The 23,387-nt window shown below is 41.7% G+C and overlaps 1 protein-coding gene across 4 annotated transcripts in view; it reads right to left on the reverse strand.

Moving 5' to 3' along the window:
• Nucleotides 1-23,387, reverse strand: part of wscd2 (WSC domain containing 2) — a 78,824-nt gene that overhangs the window by 6,012 nt on the left and 49,425 nt on the right. For all 4 annotated transcript variants that reach the window (XM_072664860.1, XM_072664862.1, XM_072664859.1 and 1 more), the window contains exons 3-8: nucleotides 18,554-18,668; nucleotides 12,296-12,480; nucleotides 9,794-9,915; nucleotides 8,012-8,186; nucleotides 1,468-1,632; nucleotides 615-815 (exon numbers count right to left, since the gene is read on the reverse strand). In XM_072664860.1, coding sequence (XP_072520961.1) covers nucleotides 615-815; nucleotides 1,468-1,632; nucleotides 8,012-8,186; nucleotides 9,794-9,915; nucleotides 12,296-12,480; nucleotides 18,554-18,668 — 963 coding nt within the window. The remainder of the gene's footprint in view (nucleotides 1-614; nucleotides 816-1,467; nucleotides 1,633-8,011; nucleotides 8,187-9,793; nucleotides 9,916-12,295; nucleotides 12,481-18,553; nucleotides 18,669-23,387) is intronic.

Genomic DNA, 23,387 nt, shown 5'->3' on the forward strand with positions numbered 1-23,387 from the left:
TGATGTACCAGGGCAGCATAGGGAAATGTGCAAAATGTATAACCCAGCAGTTATCATCAGCATATCTAAATGATGTGGCTATTTATATCTATAAAAATGGATAAAAATACAGACAAAACTAGCATTCTGTATCCATGTCTATTTATATAGATATATACTGCGTCATACAACATCAAAAACCACATACCCAAGTCTGTTTGATATACATAACCCAGTGTGGTTTGAGGGAAGATGATTCAGGCCTGCTATTTACGTAATGCTAAGTTGGGCATACGTAAGTCTCCATTCCTCACCCACATTAGCCTCACAGCTCCAGTGCAAACATAAAGAAGCTACAGTTTAGAGACTGAGCTCGCCTTTGGAGGGGGAAACTGTGGATATTGTTTTATCAAAATATCACTTCACATAACCTCACGTGATTTTGCAACCACTGTTTCTGTTTTTCTTTTTTTCACATGAGAACCAGGAAAGACTGAAAAAACAAACTGCGGTCAACTTCTCATTTTCTTCTTTTTTTTTTTTTTGACTGAAATGAAGACTGAAACCAATTGGCTTTCTGGATTCAGTCTCTAAAAAGCAGTTATTCACTGATCTCAGATGCTTTAAACTCTTACCTTTCCCCTGCCAGTGTGCCTGGGAGGCAAAGCCAATATGGCCGCCGTATTTGCGGTTAAATTCAGCCATGAGGGCCTTGTAGGGGTTGCGAATCATGAGGATGCTGGAGTCGAAGGCTTCGATCTCCTTCCTGCCACTCTCGTGAGTCTTTATGCAGATGGACCGTCCACTGCGCCAGTGGTCGCGCTCCCCTTTAAAACCTTCACAAACACACAGAAAAACAGCCAAATCTACCAGGTTAGGATTAGGCTTAAGTGTTTTAAAAGCGGCTGCGCAATGATATGCTTATTTCACAAGCAGAACACATGGTTGTTCCACACTGTGCTCTATGGTCTTTTCACCACTATACAAAGCCGCACCCCTAATAGCAGGGCTCATTCATTTACAAAATCAACACCCACAATAATAATATGTTCATCATATTAACATCAAATTAAAGTGTTTTACGCTCTTTCAAAGAGCCACAATAATCTGGAAAAAAGTTTTTAAGTATTAATAACAATCTTATTTCCTTACTAAATTATTATATATGTAGTATACCTTTATTTTTGCATCATACTTGGTAGGGAATCTAGTTAACCTAGTCAAACACTAGTCTGAGCCTTTTGGCTCAATATGTTGGGTTATTTTCACATATTGTCACAGTGAACCCAGCCAATGGGACGACTGTCAAGGTTACATTACTTTGGAAAAGGCTATTTCTTAGAGGTTGGAACTAACATGTCAGAATATGTGTGTGCGTTGGGCCGAGGGTCCTCACACATTAAGTTATTCTTATGACTTGGCATGTTAGGTTATTCCTACCCCAGTATATATAGAACACAAATACTGTGAAATGCTGTGCACGCCTACCCTTGTTGTATAGGGATCCATCAAAGTAGTAGCTCCCAGTGTAGTATCCAGTGGCCAGCTCTATGAGGTGCCGAGCCCAAGTGTTTCCGGCACCGGGGAAACTAGCTAGAGCAGTCAGCTGCTTAGAACGGGTGGGCAGGAAGCGTCGATCCATACACCGGTTGTCTAGGGACAGAGAGAGAGATGCTAATTAAGGCTTGCAAGATGTAATTGTTCAGAGGAGGACAATAGCATGGGCAATAGGCATGAGAGCATTTGTAAGGTCAAGTACTGATGAAAGCTGATTAATTCTACCACAACCTTGATGACACCAAGCCTTTTTTGAATATTTAATATGTTCTGCTATATGTTAAACATTCTGTGGACGGATGTGTGGAACAACACAGTGACCAGCAGTCAAACATGGTGAAGGCTTGCTGCTTCAGGGCCTGGATTGTGTCCCATAATTGACAAAACTAGAATCCTGGTTTTCCTGATTTAAGTTTAAGCGTTATTGGGTTATGCAGCATTACAATGATCTGAAGCCCAAGAGACATTAAAAAAATTACGGATTAATTAAGGTCCTGACCTGAAACCGCTTAAAATGGCAGTTGAAATATTGGTGTTTTTTTTGGTCACCAAATATTATAGACTGGAGGTTTCTTGGATAAGAATTCGCTAAGAACCAAGATCAGATGGGCGAGGCTACTGGCAAAGAATGGTATGCAGCCTTATTCCCCTTTGTGGTTAGCTGTCGTGCCTTCCCTGAAACATCAGTGAGCCCCCCCGTTTATTGTGTCTTCTATTACGTTAAATAGAGAACACTTCCATTCTTAGAATACAGGAAAACGGCATGACGTCTACATTCTTCTAAAAAGCAATTACTATGAATAAACAGATTTCTCCTGAAGAACAGATTCAGTATATGTCTCATCCATGACAGCAATACCACAGAGTCAACAATGTGCCTTGTTGTATGGGTTACACTGTTAATTCAGGAATTTAAAGACATTTTCTATTTAATTCAAGTTTTCACTTAAAAATAAAATAATAAAAATAAAAAAGTTTGTTGTTGTGAGTGTGAGGAACCTTTAAAAGCCAAAATACTTTAAACCTAATGATGCTGAGGTATTTCTGACCTTGATCTTCATGTACTTTGTGTACATGATGTACCAGACACGCCATCCTTAATATGGACGAGGAATGTTATAACATCCAGCACATGGCAAATCTATGCAGTTAGCTGCTAAATGCTAAGTGCACTGTACGTTCTGTGTTCTGTGGCTCGAAAACGCAGCGCTATTCGCTTTCTTTTTCCTTCACACATGCTGGTTTGCCTGTACACTGCCAACCAAGTACTGCTGACTGCATATGCATTATGTAGCAAAAAACAAAACAAATGAGGAAACTGTGGAATTGATGACACAGGCTGCGGCAAGACCAGACAAGGGAACACTAAGACTAGGCTATGTTCAGACTGCAGGCCCAAATCTGATTTGTGGCACATCCAGATTAAATCCACTGATTGATTTGTGATAGTCTGGACAGTCTAAAACCACATGAGAAAACCACATTTGTACAGATGCAACTCAGACTGGAAGCTCAGATTTCAAAGAGTGTCTTTTGCGTCACCCGCAAATTATGTCAAATCCAGAGCGACCTCCATCTATCCTGCTTCCACGACACAGACAGACTTCTGATTTCTGAGGGAATTGCAGTTTAGATCAGATTTTATCCATCCATTTAAGCTCAGCATTTAAGCCATCCATGGCAGTGAAAACACAGATGCACACACTCACTTGTGAGTATAGGCAGTGAGCACACACACCCGGAGCAGTGGGCAGCCACCTCTGGGCACCCAGAGAACAATTGCTGTGCTGATCGTGCAGCTCGAACTGTTGACCTTCTGGTCCCGAACCCACTTTTCTTCTCTAACCATTAGATCACAGCTTTAGCACTAATGGGCTAAAGTTACAGACTTGCACAGATAAGGACAGGGTAAACAATAAGACATCTTCCAGTACTGGAGCACTGCTGGATCAAATGTGAGGCTCTCCGAAGATCAGACTAGATTAAGGTAGTCTCTTAAAACTAAGCATCACAGCATGAAAGGAAGCTCATGACGAAAGCCACCAATACTTTGAAGGAGCTGAAGGTGCACCAGAGTCCTAAGAGTCCTGCCCAAGGACTCTTTTTGGTGTAGTTTGGTGTCCATGTCCGGATTGTTCCTGTATGGAAGAGTGACTATTAAAAAAAATCAAAGCATGTCTGGATGGAGTTTGCCAGAAGGTTTTGTAGTAACAATAAGACAAAAAACAAGCCCAGTTCCAAAAGTGAAGCATGGTGGTTGCGGCGTCATTTTGAGGGGATGCTTTTCCACAACGAAGACAAACTGAGGGATGAACACTTGATGGCAAATCAGTCTCCTAAAAAATAAAGCTCAGGAGAATCTTCACATTTTAGCAGGACAGTCTAATCTAACTCAGTCTAATGAAGGATCTGTGACAGTACTTGAAAATTTACTAACCTGAACATTTTGGATCTACGTGAAGAGCAGGGGACAATCACTCCGAAGCAAATAATACCTGATGCTTGCAAATCGATTTTTTGACATAGTCTCAATCACCTCAGGGCTTTAAAAGCAGCCTAGGGAAAAAATGTTGCTGTGGAGAAACACATGTTGCATATGTGGTAAGGTTAAAAGGGGGTCAGTGTATCTGGGGTATTAAGAGGGAAGTTTGAAAAAGGTGGGGGGCATCATGTGTTGGGTGTTACGTTGCTGGATAGGGAAGTGAAAAAGAAGCAGACCTCAAAAATCCTGGTTATTTAGGCTTAACTACACAAAAACATGTGCAGGAATGGATTATGGTGTTGTGAGGCCCCCGCTTGAAAATAATTTGCACATGAATATCTAAATAATTATATAAATATATCAAAATAAAAACAAGGACACCAACAGTGCTTTTGCTATGAAATCACTCATTAGTTTTCATGGCATTTATGTTTATGTTTGGCACAGGTTTCCTGTGGTTACCTGGTATCCCAGGTGGTTGCTATATTGTTCCAAATAGTTGTTATGCTATCCCAGGTGCGATTTGCTGTTCAAAGTGGTTGTTGGCATGTTGCTATGCTGCTGCTGTGGCATCCTAGGTGATTACCATGGGGTTGCTACATTGCAATAGCATTGACAAAGCTGGGCTAAAATGTGGACATGTTCTCAGTTTAAACCAGCCGGTTGCTATGCTGTTTCAAGTGGTTGTTATGACATTGCTAAGTGGTTGCTATGGTATCCTATTCAGGAGCATGAATAAAGTTGGGCACAGTGTAGACATGCTCTCCAAAACCAAAAAGTTTTGATGATGGCTAGGATGTTGCTAGGTTGTGCCTATACTATTTAAGGTGGATGTTGTGGCATTTCAGGTGGTAGATAGGATGTTACTTGTGTTCTAGCATCATGAAGACATTAGTTTACTGATAAGTGCCGTGCAACTCTGGGCGACCCAGATGAATGGAGTAGTGGACGGTAGGTGGATAGCCACGGCGTCAGCAAAGAGGTTGCGGAGTCATGGTTTGGGCTGGAATCAAGAGGAGAAAGCTGGTAGGCCCACCATCTCATCTCATGCTGCAAATGGGGATAAATGGAGAGAGACTCATGGTGTGGCCACCATCCTCCCCTGATCTCAACCCTATTGAGAACCTTTGGAGTAACAGTTGATGACTTGATGAAAATTATACTGACTGTCATTTGCATCGACCATTTAGGAAAATCTTTTATAAAAAGATAAAAAATAAATATAATTTGGAACGAGGTTATTTTAATGTTTGTACTACACTTAATATACTGAATCACTATACCCACAGATGCGTAGCAGTGTTTTGGTAACCATGCTGTGAACGCCTGTTAGCTAAGACGCAAGAGCAGAAACAGAGCCCTTAGGGTGTTTTCACACTTAGCCTGTTTTGGGTTTCTAGGGCATTTTGGCATACGAGAAAGTCAACTGTATTGAAATTGCTATCGCTTTCCACCCAAAGGTGGTCTCCGTACAGTCCGTATGTGCTTGGTTTTGTGGTCTGACTGACTGAGGCACTGTCACAACAGACTGCATAACAACATAACAAATTACGCTCAACAAACATTTACGACATTTATGATACTTGCTTATCCATTACAACTTCTTACAATACGCTCAGACCAATAGCTTGGCTGTTTTGGACTGAATGGAAATGGTTGACATCATTAAATTTAATTCAATTCAATGTATTAATTGTAAACGTGACTCTGGCAAGATTTGACAAGCCTATTTACAACCGTGTTATTTTACCTCTGAATTAAAACCACAATGTCTTTCCCTTTAATGGAGGGCCATAAGCCAAAAAAGTAAAAAAAAAAAACAGAAAAGGAAAAGATAAGCTCAGCTTTTATTGGCTGGTTTTCAGCATCATTGGCGATCCACAGCAGCATAGACAGGCCAAGCATGGTCTAGTGTAGCTAGCTTTAGCAGCACAGCATGCAGTTAGCAAGCTGAAGAGATGGGCATAATTGGCTTCTTGTTCACTCACTGTCCACGGCTTCCCCGCGACCCATCTTTACCGGGTTGGCTAGCTTTAGCTTTTAGCCTTTATAGATCTGTTTTACTTATGGGGGTTTCACTATAGCGTTTGAGGCTCATGGTTCCTCACACAATGTCCTAAACTCTAATTATGTAAATATGCCAAGATCTTCTTTTCTAGGGCACCTGATATATATAGTATATATTAGTAGTAGTGTGTGGCTATCGCTGCATGAATGCATTAAGCTGCATTAAGCTGGGCTAAATGCACACATGCTTTTCATGCTAAATCAAGATAGCACTAAGTAGGTTTGTGCGTCTCCTTCTGCTCTAAATTAAACACTTATACCACTGACACACAGAAAGAAACTCTCAGTGCTATGTATTAAAACTGTGGTTTTGTCGTGATGTACAGTGATATGTATAGCTGGCCCTTTATTTACAATTCACAAATATCACAGTAAATCAGAGTAAACATGTTACTCATGCTAATATGCTGCAATGCTATAAACGCTGCACAGGCATGAATACTGTGAGGCTTGAATCTGACCCAATGAGTCCGGGAAGGGGTTTTAAAAGTTTATAAACCAGTGGTTCCACTGTCCATTAAATCATTTACAAGTGCAAACAACTGCCAACATGGCCGGGTCAGGCCGCTCTAGCAAGTTCAGCACAAGAGCAGAACCACACAATGCCTAAAGCAGTCTCCAACAATCCTAAAATGTCATCACGGGATCAACAGGTAGCTTTTTTCACATGGCTGTATATTCGGATCTCTTTTAAAAAGATGCAATCCCTCTGACAACTCATTGGTTTCAGAATTGTCCGATACAGAACAGGCAGAACAGACTAGTGCCTTAATATGTGTACATTAGTCAGCAAACTGAGTGCAAATGGCTTGCAGCTAGACCTCAGAAAGCTGACACTAACGGGACAGCTTGCCAATATGTCCTACTCATAACTATATTATGTGTATAAACACTGTGAACATGGTGGAGGTGTAGAGGCTCTTATACTTTTATACTCCTTTTATGTATGAAAATTAAGACGATGTAACCGTGACTGTGAACATACTTCCATGCATCCTTTATTGTAGCATGGATGCTGAGCAATACATCCACTAGAGAGCAGTCACAACAGAAGGAAAACATGCACGACCGCAGACAAAATGAACGCTGAGTACAGAATGATGGCTCCGTCCATGCCCAAATTTAACAACGAGCATTAACAAGCCTTATCTGTCCACATGACAGTGGAGCGTATTTCACTGCAATAAACAGAGCATCGGTGGCTAAATTCTGCAATCCCAGTGGCTCCAGAGCTGAACCTTTCCAGGGCCTCTCATTTTTTCTACATTTTTACGTTTACCAGATTTACATGGACAGGTTTATGAGTGAAGGAGGTAAGAGAACTCTTGCTGAATAAGAATGCTTGCTGATTGCCTTGCTCTAACATACCTACTAAGGCTGCCAATTAACAATTGAGTTGATTTAGGTGTGCTTGAACAGGAACAGCCCAAAACTGTGCAGGAATCCAGCCCTCCAAGACCGGAGTTGTCCACCACTGACTTAAAAGTACAGATGATAATTTGGAAAGAGGAACTTCAGACATTTAGTTCAAGCATCTGCCTGTGGTGTTGCATGGTCTCACAAAGAGGTCAGAGCACTGGACATCTGCATGTCATGAAACATTATCTGCTCTATGAAAACTTTGAGGTAATGAGGCAAAATCACTAACTGCTATGCCATGTCTGGTGGTTGCTAGTAGGGTGTTGCTAGGTTGTTGCTTTGGTATCCCACATAGCTGCAAGGGTGTTGCTTGTGTAGTAGAATGACAAAAAGCTGCAGAAATGTAGAAATTCTGCCATTTATAACTATGGAAAAATGAAACTGCTGGAAATGGAAATGTGTGGAATCTGGGAGGAACATCATGCAAATGGGAGAATATTCAATTAAGTGACCTTAGTTTATCCCACTGAAAGACTAAAATGGCAGCACTAACACATAACCAATTACCTTGCACTTGCGTCTGGTAGACCACAAAGTACTCGTCATTTCCACAGCTCTCAAAGTCCTCTCCAGCACAGCGGTGAAGGCACAGCTCCTCTTCCTCTGGCTCGTGCAGGGTGAAAAGAGTGGTGGGGAAGCCGCAGTGGCACTTATCGCCAGCCAACACTGCCAAAGAGAACTCCTGCAGAACAAAGACCAAGTGTATAGCGGTGAGGAACCCATGGGTGGGCGTTAAGACTGTAACCACCCATAGAACTATGATGTGGTCCCATAAATTGAAATTTACTGTATTGTTGGGGCAAAACCATACAAATCGATTGGCCTTGCTCCCAAGACAAATTACCTGTAGCACAAACCTGTGACACACTCGAGAAAACTAACAGTAATCCACCCGAAACGCACTTTAAAAAGAGCCACACTAGAACCACACTCCTATAATCCGGGTCCTCATATCATGGCCATCATTACAGTCCAAACGGTGGTGAAGATTGTGATATACACTAAATGTTTGAATGTTTGGAGTTTGGGTTGTTTTTATGTAAAGTTATATGAAGTTAAATATATATATATATATATATATATATATATATAGGTAACTAGTGCAAGTTATTAATATGGGGGTTCTTGAGTGGCTGTGCGTGCATGTTGTCAATGTGCTGTGCTGTCAACATTGACGTAAGAACACATACAATTAATCAGCAAAGGCGTTAACCTTTTAATTAATCATCTTACTAAGTTTGACCCCAACTTCCTCCTGTAGGTCACTCTCTTTACAGAGCCTAGTGATGTATTAGAGGTTTTATTTAGCATCTGCTACTGCTACTGTAGTGAGCTACTGTTGAGCTCAGAGGGGAAAAGATATATTAGTATATTTCAGCATAAATAATGTCTTCTTCCCTTAGCTACCAAGAAGTCCTGAAAATATTTGGCCATATTAAGATAAGATAAGATAAGATAAGATTCACAGTGTGACAGCAGAAAGGGATAGCAGGACACTCAGTTACAAAAATTTAGATAAATAATTTACACTATGTACACAATATAAATAAGAATTAAAAAACAATAAACAAATATTATTTACAGCATAAGACTCTTAATTGCACATGGGGGGGGGGGGGGGGGGGGGATATTGCACATAGTATTCCCTGAACATGAACATGTGTGTGTAGTTAAGTGTGTGTGTATGTGGTCCTCTGGGAGCAGTGTTGGTTGTGTAGTCTGACGGCAGCAGGAAGAAAGGACCTGCGATACCGCTCCTTCGCACACTTGGGGTGAAGCAGCCTGTCGCTAAAGGAGCTGCCCAGTGCTGCCAGAGTCTCATGCATGGGATGGGAGCTGTTCTCCAGCATGGATGCCAGCTTGGTTGTCATCCTCCTGTCTCCCACCACCTGCACTGGGTCTAAGAAGCACCCCAGGACAGAGCCGGCCCTCATTGTGGGGCTTTATACATAGCTGCCATAGCTCAAGGGCCTCTAGCTAACTAATATGGCTAGAGTGGGTAGTAAACGGCAGAAAATAAAAGAAACTGTTCAAACTTTAGAATAGTTTTACAGTACTAATCTACTAGTACCATTGTCCACACTTACGATTAAAAGCTGCTTGCAGAACTGCTAGACAGACATATCAAACCCTTTGACCTTCAGGAAGATTGTACAGACTGTGGGGTGGTGGGGCACTAGTCTACTGTGTCTAAAGTCATCAGAAAAGAATACCTTTCCCGCAAACCATGCCACAGAATTCAGGGTCAATAGTTTTACAGTTTAACTTTACAGACACAAGCACACACACCTTCTCTGTGCACATGTCCACGCACTTGTCCACAGACATATTCTGAATGACAGAGCCGACAGGAAGAGCTAGAGTGACGTTGTCCGGCCTCCTGAAACAGCCTTTAAAGATTGCGCTTCCATCTGAAAGGCAAAAACAAGCAAAACACAACAAACACTGGTGAAATCTGGAAAAACAGCAGAAAACTAGTACTTACCAAACTTTTTTGCACCCCTGGTCAAAGGACATGCAACAGGACGAGATTTTCACGATGATAACCATTTAAGAAAATATAATGGTTAGTAGGATTTCACAGTGTACGATACTTCTAATATTATGTTAAACTTCTAATATGTTGTTGTTGTTCTTCTTCTTCTTCTTCCTATTATTATAATACACTGACCCTTAATGAAATGACAATAGGGTTATTCTGGGGGGTTAATCAAAATATTTAGTATTGTTAATTTAGTTTATTAATAGAAGTACACGTAAAAATGTCTATATAATAATAAATAATAAATAATTATTTTCATTATAGATTATTCTGCTGATTTTTTTTTCTTCTTCATTAACTGATTGTTTGTTATCAGTTTTGGTTTTAGCCTTTAGCTTAGGTTGTTCCTTAATTTAGGTCTAGTTCCTTCTTATGCTCACATTAACTTTGGCAATTATTGTCTTGACGTGTTGTCAACAAACCCTGGCCATGTCTGAAAGGGCCCTTGTCAGTCTCTTTCCTAGCAGAAGACTGTTTGAGGGTCCATTGTGGTCCATTGTGGATTTTGAGGTGTTTAGGATCATTATCCTGCTGTAGCTTTTTTACAGGTGGCTAGTGATTGCTTCCAGACTTTGCTGGTATTAAATTCAATCTGGTATTCCCTCTACCAGGGAAATGTTCCCAGTGCCACTGGCTGCAGCACAACCCCAAAGCATAATCGATCCATCTTCATGCTTCTTTTAGTGAAATTCTGCACCCTGTTTCCTCCAAACATGCTTTTGCTTACAGTTGTCAAAGAGTTGAATTTAACTTCAGCAAACCACAGAACTTGTTTACCAACTGCAGCAGGCTTGTTTAGGGGTAGAATAGCGCACCACACTCCAGAATCTGCTTAATCTTCCTGGTGGTATTTTAAACAGGGGTCTTGATGTACCTTTCTAGAAACAACATGAATTTACATTAACTGCTGTTAATTGATGAAAAGCCTGTGGCGGCTGATTGTTGGGACAAGGTTTGAAATGTGCATCACCTGGTTAAAACATTCCTACTCGCTTAGAGAAATTCTGACCTGACTAATAAGCTAGGTGGAGCTCACAGTGACTTGTATGTGAATGTAAAAGGCTACACAGTAAGCTCAAGAACATCAGATCATGTAGATGATGTAGAAAGTTCAGAGGAAGCAGTTACTGCCAGTCCTGCTGATGCACGCACAGTCTATCACATGAACTGGGTTTTAACTGGGTCATTAGGCACACAGTGAGTCATGTGAGACAGCTCTTTCACACGGAAGAAACAGGAAGGGGCCTTGAAGACGAAAAGATGCAGGCCTTTTGCTTTCTGTGCTGCGCTCGACTTATTGTTTAGGACAAGCACAGGTACACGCTGTGCTTTTGTTGGTCTCGGGTGCAGTTAATGATGCTGCAACGACACTGGAAGGCAAACAGAGCAAATGAGAGACAAATCTAGAAGGAGCCAGGATATTCACAGCCACTATAACTCAATGGTCCTCTAATGAGTTTGTTCAGACCTGTTAGAGCTGGACAAACAGTGTACACAAGCACCAAACAGGGTCCACTAATCAGCTGAATCAGGACACACAACCATGCATATTGCAGGTACAATCCAGCATGCTGCTTAAAGGAGCTGTCTACTAATTCTGCTGGTCATTTTGACTGAGGGAGTTCCTCAGCTGAATTTAAGTTAGGTAACCCTAACTACACTGGAAGAAGCTGCCTGTTACTACTGCGGTAGTACTACCACCACCATGCTTAACAGATGGTAGGGCAAGCCAGGCATTTTTAATGGATCAGATATCATCTATTCAGGTTTTGATCCACTTCCGATCCTTCGCTTTGCTGTAGCAGAGTGCCATCTGGCATCCTTTAGGCTACGTTAATAGACAGCTGATCATCAGTGTTCATCAGTGATATTATTTTAGTTGATAGGTGTGGTGACACTAGCAGTTATCAGCAATTGGCTTCTAATGCTAACTCTCCATTCTACCTTAAATAGCGCTGCACAGTGGTGTGTACATTTCAACAGCAGAATGTCACTCATGCATTATTTAAGGTGCAATGAAAAGTTCGGTAAAGAGGAGAACATTAGCTTAGAGTTAGCTCAAAGCTTTGCTGTAAACGTGACGCAGCAACAGCAGACGGCTGTTGGTCTATTTTCTGCCGTTTTTGTATGCGCTGCCAAAACCACCCAGTTTGGTTCCCGCAGGTAATAATGGCATGAACATTCATATTCATGACGAGCAGAAAATGATGCCTACATAATTCTCTGTATGTGTTTGTGTATGTACTTACATCGGCGGGCTGATTCCTGGCTCAGCTCCAGTCTGTAGATGGATAGGCGGTTGGCTCCTCCACACAGGTTACTCTTTTCCCCCTTGCACTCCATGTTGCACTCGCTGTCTGACACGTTGGCCGCCTGGATCTTGTGGCCACAGTAGCACTCTGCTCCAAACTCCAGGCCAGCATACATATAGCCCCTTAAAAGAGTGAGCACAAGATCTGAGGATGTTGTGCTTTTATATACTGTAAAAAACACACAGAAATAACTGTGGTTAAACCTGTTAATCAGAGAAGGGCGCCCAGGAGGGCTGGGATTTTCCATTTACCTTTTATTGGACATGGGTGAACCACCATTGCATGTGCCATCACCATGCTGCTGAGTTCTCCTTACAGAGATACTACCACTATTACCACCACTACTGCCATATTTTTAGCATTATCATTTTTATTTTTACTTATACACGCTCCCTTGCCATGAGAGCAAACTCAGCAGTAGTATGTCTAGCTGCAGTCAAAAAAAGAGAAAAACGTAGCTTAGCATGTTTACACAGGAAACATGTTTTTACGAGAGCCGGAGCGGTTTTGCTCGATGTGTGAAAGCCTGTGCTCTGTCGTTAAGATGTGCTAATAGATAAGAGAGAAACTGTGGGTAGTCTTCCTTCTTCATTACTCCATCCCCTCCATCCAGCTCCAGAGCCAGGTCCTACCACCAACAAGCTTAACAGTGGGTAGAGTTCTTCGTAGAGTTTCTGGGGCCCTGACTGCCTCACCTTTACACCTCCAAACGTGGGAAGCCTGATGCTCAGTTTAGAGCATGTGCTAACAGATAATAGACATACAGCACATAGTTTTCACAGTCTGTCACATGAGACTTTGACATGGCTTAGACTCTTAAGCTCCTCGTTTGGGCAATGTAGTAGACTACAAAATGACACACAGTCTCAATGAGGTTTAAACAAATACTTCTCTATCTGATTTGTTTCCCAGAATTGAACCAACATTTTGCATGAACTATATTTGTTATCCCCACACAGAAACGTCCATATAAGGCGAGAGTTTCAGTCCAAAAAGGCAACCTATTTTTAGAATTAGGGTTTAGATTGGATTTAGGTGTAGATTAAGGTGCAGGTTAGGGTTAGGTTAAAATTAGGTGTAGGTTAATGCAAGGGTTCAGTCCACACTGCCGGTCAGTAAGAAAGCAGCTGGGAGCAGCTTTGAAAACTCCATTTCCCAGAAGCCCCAGTGCTGATCACTGCTGATCAGACACACCTGCTGGGTTCTACGTAAAAGCTCGCCCAAACGGTGGCTCAGTGCTGCACCTTTGTAGAGGGGTAGATGGTACACAGGTAGAAAGAGAAAACTCGTGCAAACCATGTGTAGATCACTTTTTTTTAAGATTAGGATTAGGATCAGATTATGTGTAGATTAAAGTGTAGGTTAATGTTAGGTTCAGATTATTTGTAGATGAATGTGTAGGTTAAGATTAGGATCACATTATGTGTAGATTAAGCTGTAGGTTAATGTTAGGTTCAGATTATTTGTAGATGAATGTGTAGGTTAAGGTTAGGTTCATATTATGTGTAGATTAAAGTGTAGGTTAATGTTAGGTTCAGATTATTTGTAGATGAATGTGTAGGTTAAGATTAGGATCAGATTATGTGTAGATTAAAGTGTAGGTTAATGTTAGGTTCAGATTATTTGTAGATAAATGTGTAGGTTAAGATTAGGATCAGATTATGTGTAGATTAAAGTGTAGGTTAATGTTAGGTTCAGATTATTTGTAGATAAATGTGTAGGTTAAGATTAGGATCAGATTATGTGTAGATTAAAGTGTAGGTTAATGTTAGGTTCAGATTATTTGTAGATGAATGTGTAGGTTAAGATTAGGATCACATTATGTGTAGATTAAGCTGTAGGTTAATGTTAGGTTCAGATTATTTGTAGATGAATGTGTAGGTTAAGGTTAGGTTCATATTATGTGAAGATTAAAGTGTAGGTTAATGTTAGGTTCAGATTATTTGTAGATGAATGTGTAGGTTAAGATTAGGATCAGATTATGTGTAGATTAAAGTGTAGGTTAATGTTAGGTTCAGATTATTTGTAGATAAATGTGTAGGTTAAGATTAGGATCAGATTATGTGTAGATTAAAGTGTAGGTTAATGTTAGGTTCAGATTATTTGTAGATGAATGTGTAGGTTAAGATTAGGATCAGATTATGTGTAGGTTAATGTTAGGTTCAGATTATTTGTAGATAAATGTGTAGGTTAAGATTAGGATCAGATTATGTGTAGATTAAAGTGTAGGTTAATGTTAAGTTCATATTATGTGTAGGTTAAGGTGTAGGTTAAGGTTAGGATCAGATTATGTGTAGGTTAATGTTAGGTTCAGATTATTTGTAGATAAATGTGTAGGTTAAGATTAGGATCAGATTATGTGTAGATTAAAGTGTAGGTTAATGTTAAGTTCATATTATGTGTAGGTTAAGGTGTAGGTTAAGGTTAGGATCAGATGCAACATGCTGAAGTTCAGCTCTGCTCAGTTTTACATGGAAGAGCGGTGCTGCAGAGAGGCGAGGTCCTCGCGTGGATAAAGAAATTAAATGGAAGCGTAGCTACTGTGGACCGGTCAATGCAGAAATAATGAACAACTGATCAACCGTCTAGTTGACTGGGTATTTTCACCCAACTTGAGGACCACAGGAATATATAATCACGGCTGTATGTATATGTAAGTTGGCCCCAGGATTGCCCAGAGGGACCTAGCAGATGCCCAGGGGGTTGGGCCCTGCCGCTGCCTTTCACGTACAACAGGGTCTGCTAGGTCCAGGTGTATCAAGACCTGGGCCGAGAACAGCGTCTACGCCAAAGACTTTAACTTGCACTAAAGACTCAAATCTTGCAAACATTGTTCTCTCATAAATTGGATTTGACGATTAAAATTCCTTACACTCCAGAGCAGCTAATTCAATATAGCATTCTCTTATTAATTTCAAACTTTGTCTACTCAATCTGGTCTCGTCTCGTCTCTTTGTTGCTGTTGGTTAGGTGGTGGATTCACCACCCAGGTAATATTTACTACCCTCTTGACCCAGCTGAACTTTCATTCAGGTTCTTGGCAGCATGCAATGTCTTACAATCTCATTTGAGCATCCACAGTTCCTATGAACTGCTACTAACATTTCACACTGTAGAAACCACAACCTTTCTTATATCCTTCCTTAGCTATGTGGCAACTGGTCTGATCTGTAGATCTTTAGACCCTTGCTTAGATGGAGCTCAGAACTGATATAAGTGCTTTATACGTTCTCTGATGTTTGCGTGACCATGATATCAACAACTCGCTGCCAGCCCTTCTTGAGCTTTGGAAGGACTTGTCCCTTGCATGACCTGAACCAATCGGTTCGCGTGAAGTTAGATAAGATGCTAACACTGTAGCCCCCATTTGGAACCACTTTCATACGTTATCTTCTTGAAAACCTTATGTAACTGTATGCTTGATGCATGAGAGTGAGGCGTTTGGCGAGAAGATCCAGCATGTGTAATGCTGTTTGTGAGCCAATCAAGAGGGTGAATTAGTTTGGTACATTTTTCTCAGCATGCCAAGCAGGCCAAAACAATGGTTCGATTTGAACCCTGGAACTCTCTCAGCGAGTTACAGTCAATTAATACATCTAAGCACTTCCTGTTCCTCACCGCAGGCCACCACGACCACTTTGCTGAAGCGGAAACTTACAAAACCGCTCTGTAACATGCCGCCATGCCACCTTTTGCAAGGTCCGACATCCACCAATTACTGTGGCAGAATAGCATATCCCTGCACATGGGCTTGGAACCTTTCCAAAAAAACCTTCAACCCCCCAGCTTTCAAAATGAGGTGTTCCTGTCTGTAACTGATCCGCAATTAAACTGTTGCGCAGCCACCCACTGAAATGCTTGATGTTATTCAATGAAATTAGTGTTTTTTCTGCCGTCAGTGTCTGCTAATGAGAAGATGCTACCATCATGTACTATTACGGTCATAAAATTCTCTGACCTGTCTGGCCAGAGAGGACGGGCTGTGCTCTCAGTGTAATTGGACTGGGATTACAGGGAAGCAGGCACGCATCGCCAGACAAGAGTGGCAGGAATATGACACGACTGGGATTAGGTTCTGAATTACTACTGGCAGCGGTAAAAGAAGTACTGAACCCATCGGATGCAAGATCTTAGCCTTGTTTTGCTGTGAGAAAAATATAGAACTATTGGTGAAAATATATACACCAATAAACCAAAATAGCCTTTTATGCTGTGGGTCCTCCCTGTGTTCTGGTCCACCAACACGACTCACTCCACAAGACCTCTGAATGAGGTATCTAGCACCCAGATGTTAAAGTAAATCCTTCAAGTCCTGCATTTCGGCAGGTGGAGTAGACCCTTTTTATCACTTTAGGGTCCAGTCCCAACACTACATGTTCAATGTTGGCGCTTTTGAAGGTGGACGGGGGTTAGCATGGGTAGTCTGACTGGTCTACAGCTAACGGAATTGTTTTTGTGTTTTCCTGATGCTAGCACACTCCTAACACCCTCATCACAATGTGTGATACCTAAGCAAGGTCTCAGCAACAACCTGTGACACCACAACGCCCACATTGTAACCACTTTGAATAGCACAGCGACCACCCAGCAAACATCAAAGATGGCACAGCAGCAAGTCATTAGTACCACATGTAGCATCTAAAAAAAAACAAAAACAGGTAGCAGCGTCCTGGACAAAGCACAGAAACCACCTGAGATACCACAGCAACTGCACTGAAACTGCTTGGAACTGTAACTTCAATTATTATTAAGGAATTCTTTCATTTAATTCTGAAGAACTTTGAGCTGCTATCTTTTAAAAGTGGTCTATAATAAATAAATGCATATTTTATGATTATTATTATTATTATTATTATTGTTACCCAGGCAAAACATGGCAAACCTGGAAGGAGTCATCTTGGATCCTTTTTCATTTTTTTATCTTTTAACAAAAGCTGAGCTGAACTCACGGGACAGCACAGGCAGAAGGAAGAGTGGGAAAGAGGATGGAAGTGAGAGCGCGAGTGAGCATGGGAGGGAGAGAAAGAATGAGAGAGAGAGAACCTACATTCAACCTAGTCAGCTTACTTTGCATGTGATCTATATTTCAAGTATTTTAGAACATTCTGGACCATAAGCCCACTTAAGTTGCTTATTGGACAGTTATGGCAAAGGGAAGTTAACCGTGGGCCAGAAACAAGGTGGACCAATTAGGTAGGAGTGGACACAGTGTTTAAAGACTCTCCACTCTCACCAGCAGTGCAACACTCACTACTAACACACTTGCCACCACCATGTCAGTCAGTGTCACTGCATTGCTGAGAATGACCCACCACCCAAATACTACAGTCTGTTCTGTGGTGGTCCTGGCCATAGTGGGGTCCTGAGAACAGGGTGAAAGGAGGCTAACAAAGTATGCAGAGAAACAGATGGACCACAATCTGGATCTCCACAGTGCTCCTGTATGGTAAAGCTGGTCGAATGGATGGAGTTAAGTCCAAACCAGGGGTGGTTCATAATATGGAAAAAAACAAAAAACAAAAAAAGAAACGTTAAAGCAGAAAAATGATCCTATTGGTCAACAAGAACGAGAGAGAGAACATACATGGAACCTAGTCAACTTACTTTGCATGTGATCTATATTTCAAGTATTTTAATACCTACATAGTAGAACATTCTGGACCTTAAGCCCACTTAGGTTGCTTATTGGTCAGTTATGGCAAAGGGAAGATAACTGTGGGCCAGAACTGGCCTACAGGTGGCAATCACATATAAGGCTTTATAGCATTTAAACTCACAGGCAACATAGCTGGTGAACATTTGCTATCTGGAAAATATTTCTGTCTGGTCAGGATTCAATAGCCAAGCATTAAATGTAAAAAGCATTCAATCTCCTGAAAATCTACTGATCGTACTATTGTGTTGAGTAAATCAAGCATATCGTCACTGTCACACACAAACCTTGCTTCTCAGAAATGGCAGCAAAAAAGGCTTTGGTCCATTCATCACGGAACGCTGAAACAATGTACAGATTAAATATTTGTTTAATATTCAAATAAATATTGTGTCAAAAAGTAACCAAAAACAAGAAAAATGGAGAAGCAAGGGTTTTTGGGCAAAGATGACGATATGAGGTTTTTGTGGTGGTTGCATTCATAACCGTGTGACACTGCATATGTCCGTGTGGCGCAAGTTGTGGTTTGCAAGTTGCCAAACCTCTCAGCGCAGTTGTCCTGGCAACGGAAGACTGTCATTTTCTTGTAGTCAAAGAAGGACACTCCCCGAAGCGCCCTCTTGTGCGTGTCGTCAACGTAGCAGCCAATGTACTTTGCTGCAGGGAGAGAATGGCGGGGGGGGGGGGGGGGGAGGTCAGAGAGACAGAGAAGGGGAAGTGTGAAATATGACATAATATATCTGGTGTAGACGTTAAGCAAAACCTTACAAAGACAGAAATTAGTGACACAATGTCCTTTCAAAACACAGGATCAAGTTCTTCCTGCTGTTAGTCATGTTGCTGAATATAGCACAGCAGCAACATCTGCTAATTGTGTTTTCCATAAATGTAATTGTTTGATTACTGAGGTGTGTGTATAAGTCATAGCTTTGACTCCTGTGTTTTTTGAACCTCCCTTTTGGTGGCGGTAATAAAGCAGCATTTTCAAAGGCAACTCACAGTAAGTATGTACAGCTTAAACATGGTGGAGGTAGTTTCACACATCGTTGCCAGACAAAAAATAAGGGACGTCTATACCCCCCCCCAAATTCATATTGTATGCACAGATGCTAAAATGATGGGTCATTCTCAGCACTGCAGTGACACTGACTGACATGGTGGTGGCGTGTTAGTAGGATCGGACATGGATCGGACACAGCAGTGCTGCTGGGGTGTTTAAACACCTCGAATGTCAATATAGCAGTATCCTTTGGGCACTGATGAAAGACAAGACCAATACAAAGTGTGCACCAACAGATCAGAGCTTCTGACTCTCACTTTACATCTACAAGGTGGACTCTCACCAGCAGTGCAACACTCACTACTAACACACTTGCCACCACCATGTCAGTCAGTGTATTGCTGAGAATGACCCACCACCCAAATACTACAGTCTGCTCTGTGGTGGTCCTGGCCATAGTGGGGTCCTGACCTTGAAAGAACAGGGTGAAAGAAGGCTAACAAAGTATGCAGAGAAACAGATTGACCACAGTCTAGAATTAATCATCTCCACAGTGCTCCTGTATGGTAAAGCTGATAGAATGGGTGGAGTTAAATCCAAACCAGGGGTGGTTCATAATATGAAAAAAACAACAACTTTAAAACAGAAAAATGGTCCCATTGGTCAACTAAATTCCATGATTACTTATGGACATGGCTTGAGGCTGTAAAAGCAGTCAGTCCTTGCCTCAAATCATTTGGGTCATGGTGCACTCTAGTGGCTTACTGGTGCAACTGCACCTCAAATCCATAGTCTTTGGAAGGAAAACCAGAGCTTTAAGTACAGTCAATCATTATCAAAGCCGGGTTGTGCAATGAGTAGCACCCATTATCTTGTTGCACCTTGTAGCACCTATCAAGGGGTGGGATATAAATCGGGCAAGCTTAAGAATCCAAGCCACTCGGATAGCTAGACCACTGGCTCAGAGCACATTCAAAACAGCAGGTGTTCCCTATGGTCCCACAAGTACTCCAAGGAAGGTCAATCGGTGTACCGGAAACAGTCATGGGCACAAGGCTCAGTGAGGCCCAACCTCACAACTTAAAGGACTTCAAGGGTCTTAAAGTTTCTGCTGCTAACATCTTTGTGCCAGATACCACAAGACACCTTCAGAGGTCTTGTGAAATCCCCAGAAGACCCACACAAGTGGTATTAAGTGGCTGACTTTATACAGTAATGTTTAGCTCTTCATATTATAATAAGAAGCGATTTGATAGGCTGTCAACACACAATACAGCAAAACACCTACAGCAAAAACTACCAAACCATGCCAAGACCTACCCAACCATCAGCAAGACAATGGTCAGTAGAAACATCTCAAAAATCTCTAAAGTAAGAGGCTATAGGTTCAAACCACTGGAACCAGTCTATTAAAAACCCTCTTCAGAATAGCCTTCTCATGGTTGCCATTATCAGCCTCTTCTGAGCCTTTTAGAGCACCAGCAGTCCACTAGTTATATAATGATGCACCATTATCCCTTACATCAATCTCATTCACTGAAACAATACAGACATACACATGCTTTTATATATGGCATCCATCTGTGCCATGTCATATCAGGTCTCTCCATTAGTCTTTAATGCCTTTTCTAATAGCTGGCTAAAAGGAGAGCTGGGTTCTATTATACCAATGCTAACCCACAGCATTAAGATAATTGCAATCGTCTAAAAGGCTGAGAAGTGGTCCAGTATCCGGTGCTGTACGGTAATCGTATTGTCAAGTAATCTGCTTTATATACAGGCGAAGCGCAGATTGCTGCTCTTGCGTATTGGTGTCTACTGCGAAAGAACAATAGGGCAAGAGGGAGATATAGAGGCATACCGTGGTGTAGGTGGTGCCCCTGTTGCCAGAAGACTTAGCTATGGCCAAAGACACAAGTTCATGAGACGTGGCGGTGTCCCAGCGGCCAGAAGCACACAAGAGGGCTTGGGTCCAATGTCAGTTCAGTACTAAAGGGGTGTTGTTACTCTCCAAGTGGCTAAAAAGGAATTGATCACAAGAAGTCTTGGGTTAATTATTATGGTTCCAGTTAATTATTATGAGGGCTCTTGTGGTGTAGCTGCTATCTTGGTAGTATGAGGACTCGGGTTTGATCCTGGTTCTAACCTAGTGATCAGAGGACTTGACAAATATGAGGTCTTGGGTTTAATCCCAGCTCATTAAAAAGTGGGTTGTTGTGGTGTAATCATGCTCGGCCAAAAGAGGTCATGGTTTTAATGCCAGTTCATAGTAACAGGGTTGCTGGTGCTATCTTACTGACCAGGGGACATGGTCACAACCGGTCTTGGGTTTGATCCCAGTTCATTTTTAATAGGGGTCATGTGGTGTAGCTACTATTTTAGAAATAAGTGTCTACAAGAGGTTGTGGGTTTGATCTTTGTTCTATCCTTGTGGCCAGTGGACTTGGCCATAAGAGGTGATAGGTTTGATCCCAGTCCATCAATATGAGGGGTGTTTTGGTGTATCTGCAATCTCAGTGGTGAGTGGAATTGGCCACAGGAGGTCAGGATGGGTCTGATCCCGGTGCCGTCCTAGTAGCCAGAAGACTCAGCCACAAAAGGTCATTGGTTTGATCCCAGGTGTTGTGATACATGGTGAACAATGTCCTGTTGGATAGAGGATGTGACTATAGCCCTAGACACAAGATGTTAAGTACTAGTGTCTCAAAAAATTGGGTGATGACCCAATGGCCGGTGGACCTGGAGGCGAGAGGTTTGATTCTGGGTGCTGTTGAACCCTTAAACAAGGCACTAATCCTTAAATGGACCACATGCAGCTTTGGCTCCAGTTCACAAAGATGCTGTGCTGTTGGTAGTGTTCCAATGGCCAGATGACTGCAGTCCTGTTTAGCTGTTATTGATCTCAGCTATGCACTTCAGTCCATGCTCATAGATAACAGTGTGTCATACAGTGCCAGAAAACACATAAGCAAATCTATTGATGTTTACTTGCTAAATTGATGGTGTTGGACATGATGCTAATGCGTGGTTATAAGTTTCCATTACTTCTGCGCTACATTAGCCACGTAGCTCCACTGCAAGACTACGGAAGCAAATTTCAGACACCAAACATGTCTTTGTTGATCGATTACATTTGAAGTAAGGGGCAATCGAAGTCTAGGGCTGGGTGATATGGTAAAAATACTATATTATGATATGTAAAGACTTCGCAATATGCGATATTTATCACGATACATGTAATCACAGACTAAATACATCAGTAGCAACAGATTATCTCGTACTGAATAGAGTGATTTTCATTCAACATCTGCTTTTAAATTAAACCAGTCTAAATACACTGCAGCTAATCGGTTTATTAAGCAGAACAGTATGCTTAGAAAAGCATATTGTTATCACAGTAACAAAATGCATCACAATACAATAAAATATCGTCATATTGCCCAGCTCTATTTAAGTCATTTCATTTGAGGCTCTGTCTGGTCTAAGCTTCATCGACTGGACACCTACTCCAAGAAATGGAAATCTTGCACAACAGCAGCACATTTCTACACCATTCATCTTGCACTCCGTACGGACATTCCGACACGCATAATGCATTAGAATGACAGCGTCCAACTATACATTATGAATACGTTTTCTAGCACAATATTAATTTTACATTGTGAATAGGCCCCCAAATGGACCATCTCCGCCGACCTCGGCTCGGTTTCGTGGTCAGATAGATGGAATATGACAACTTGTCTTGGGCATGATTCATACAGATCTCTTTACAGCACTGTGGAGCACAGAAATGCTCCAGTGACCCACTTTAACCACGTTAAGAGTTGGATCCTATATGTATCTTGGCAGAGAGAAGTAGAGCTGTGGATTACGCTCAAAGCCTCAGGGTAACTGAACATTTCTTACTATTAATAGATAATGGAAGTGTGAATTAAAACGGCCGGCTTACATGTTATTCCGTGGAGAATCCCGGGGAATGTTAATGGAGAATGATGTCATTCACACATTACCGTGAAAAGATCGGAATGCAGAATCTGGGTAGAGCATGACCTAGACGTTGAAATCTATCCTGGGAGAAAGTGACAGTGGGCAACAGACCTCCAGAGCGTGAAAAAAAAAAAGTGCTTCACTGTTTACTTTTTAGCCCTTTTAGCTAGTTTGTATTATCAAGGATCCAAAAGACACCTTTAAGCTTAGATGCTACTAAATACAAAAGTCAGTACGGAGACCCCAATACTCAACACATTGCGCTTTGCCTAAATGCTCTTGGAAGAGGAGGGTCTTCAGTCTGCGTTTGAAGTCAGTCTGAAGACAGCAAGCGACTGTCGGACAACGGGGGAAGTTCGTTCCACCACTTTGGTGCCAGGACAGAAAAA

The sequence above is a fragment of the Salminus brasiliensis genome, chromosome 20 (assembly GCF_030463535.1).
Source record: "Salminus brasiliensis chromosome 20, fSalBra1.hap2, whole genome shotgun sequence".
NCBI classification, from domain to species: Eukaryota; Metazoa; Chordata; class Actinopteri; order Characiformes; family Bryconidae; genus Salminus; species Salminus brasiliensis.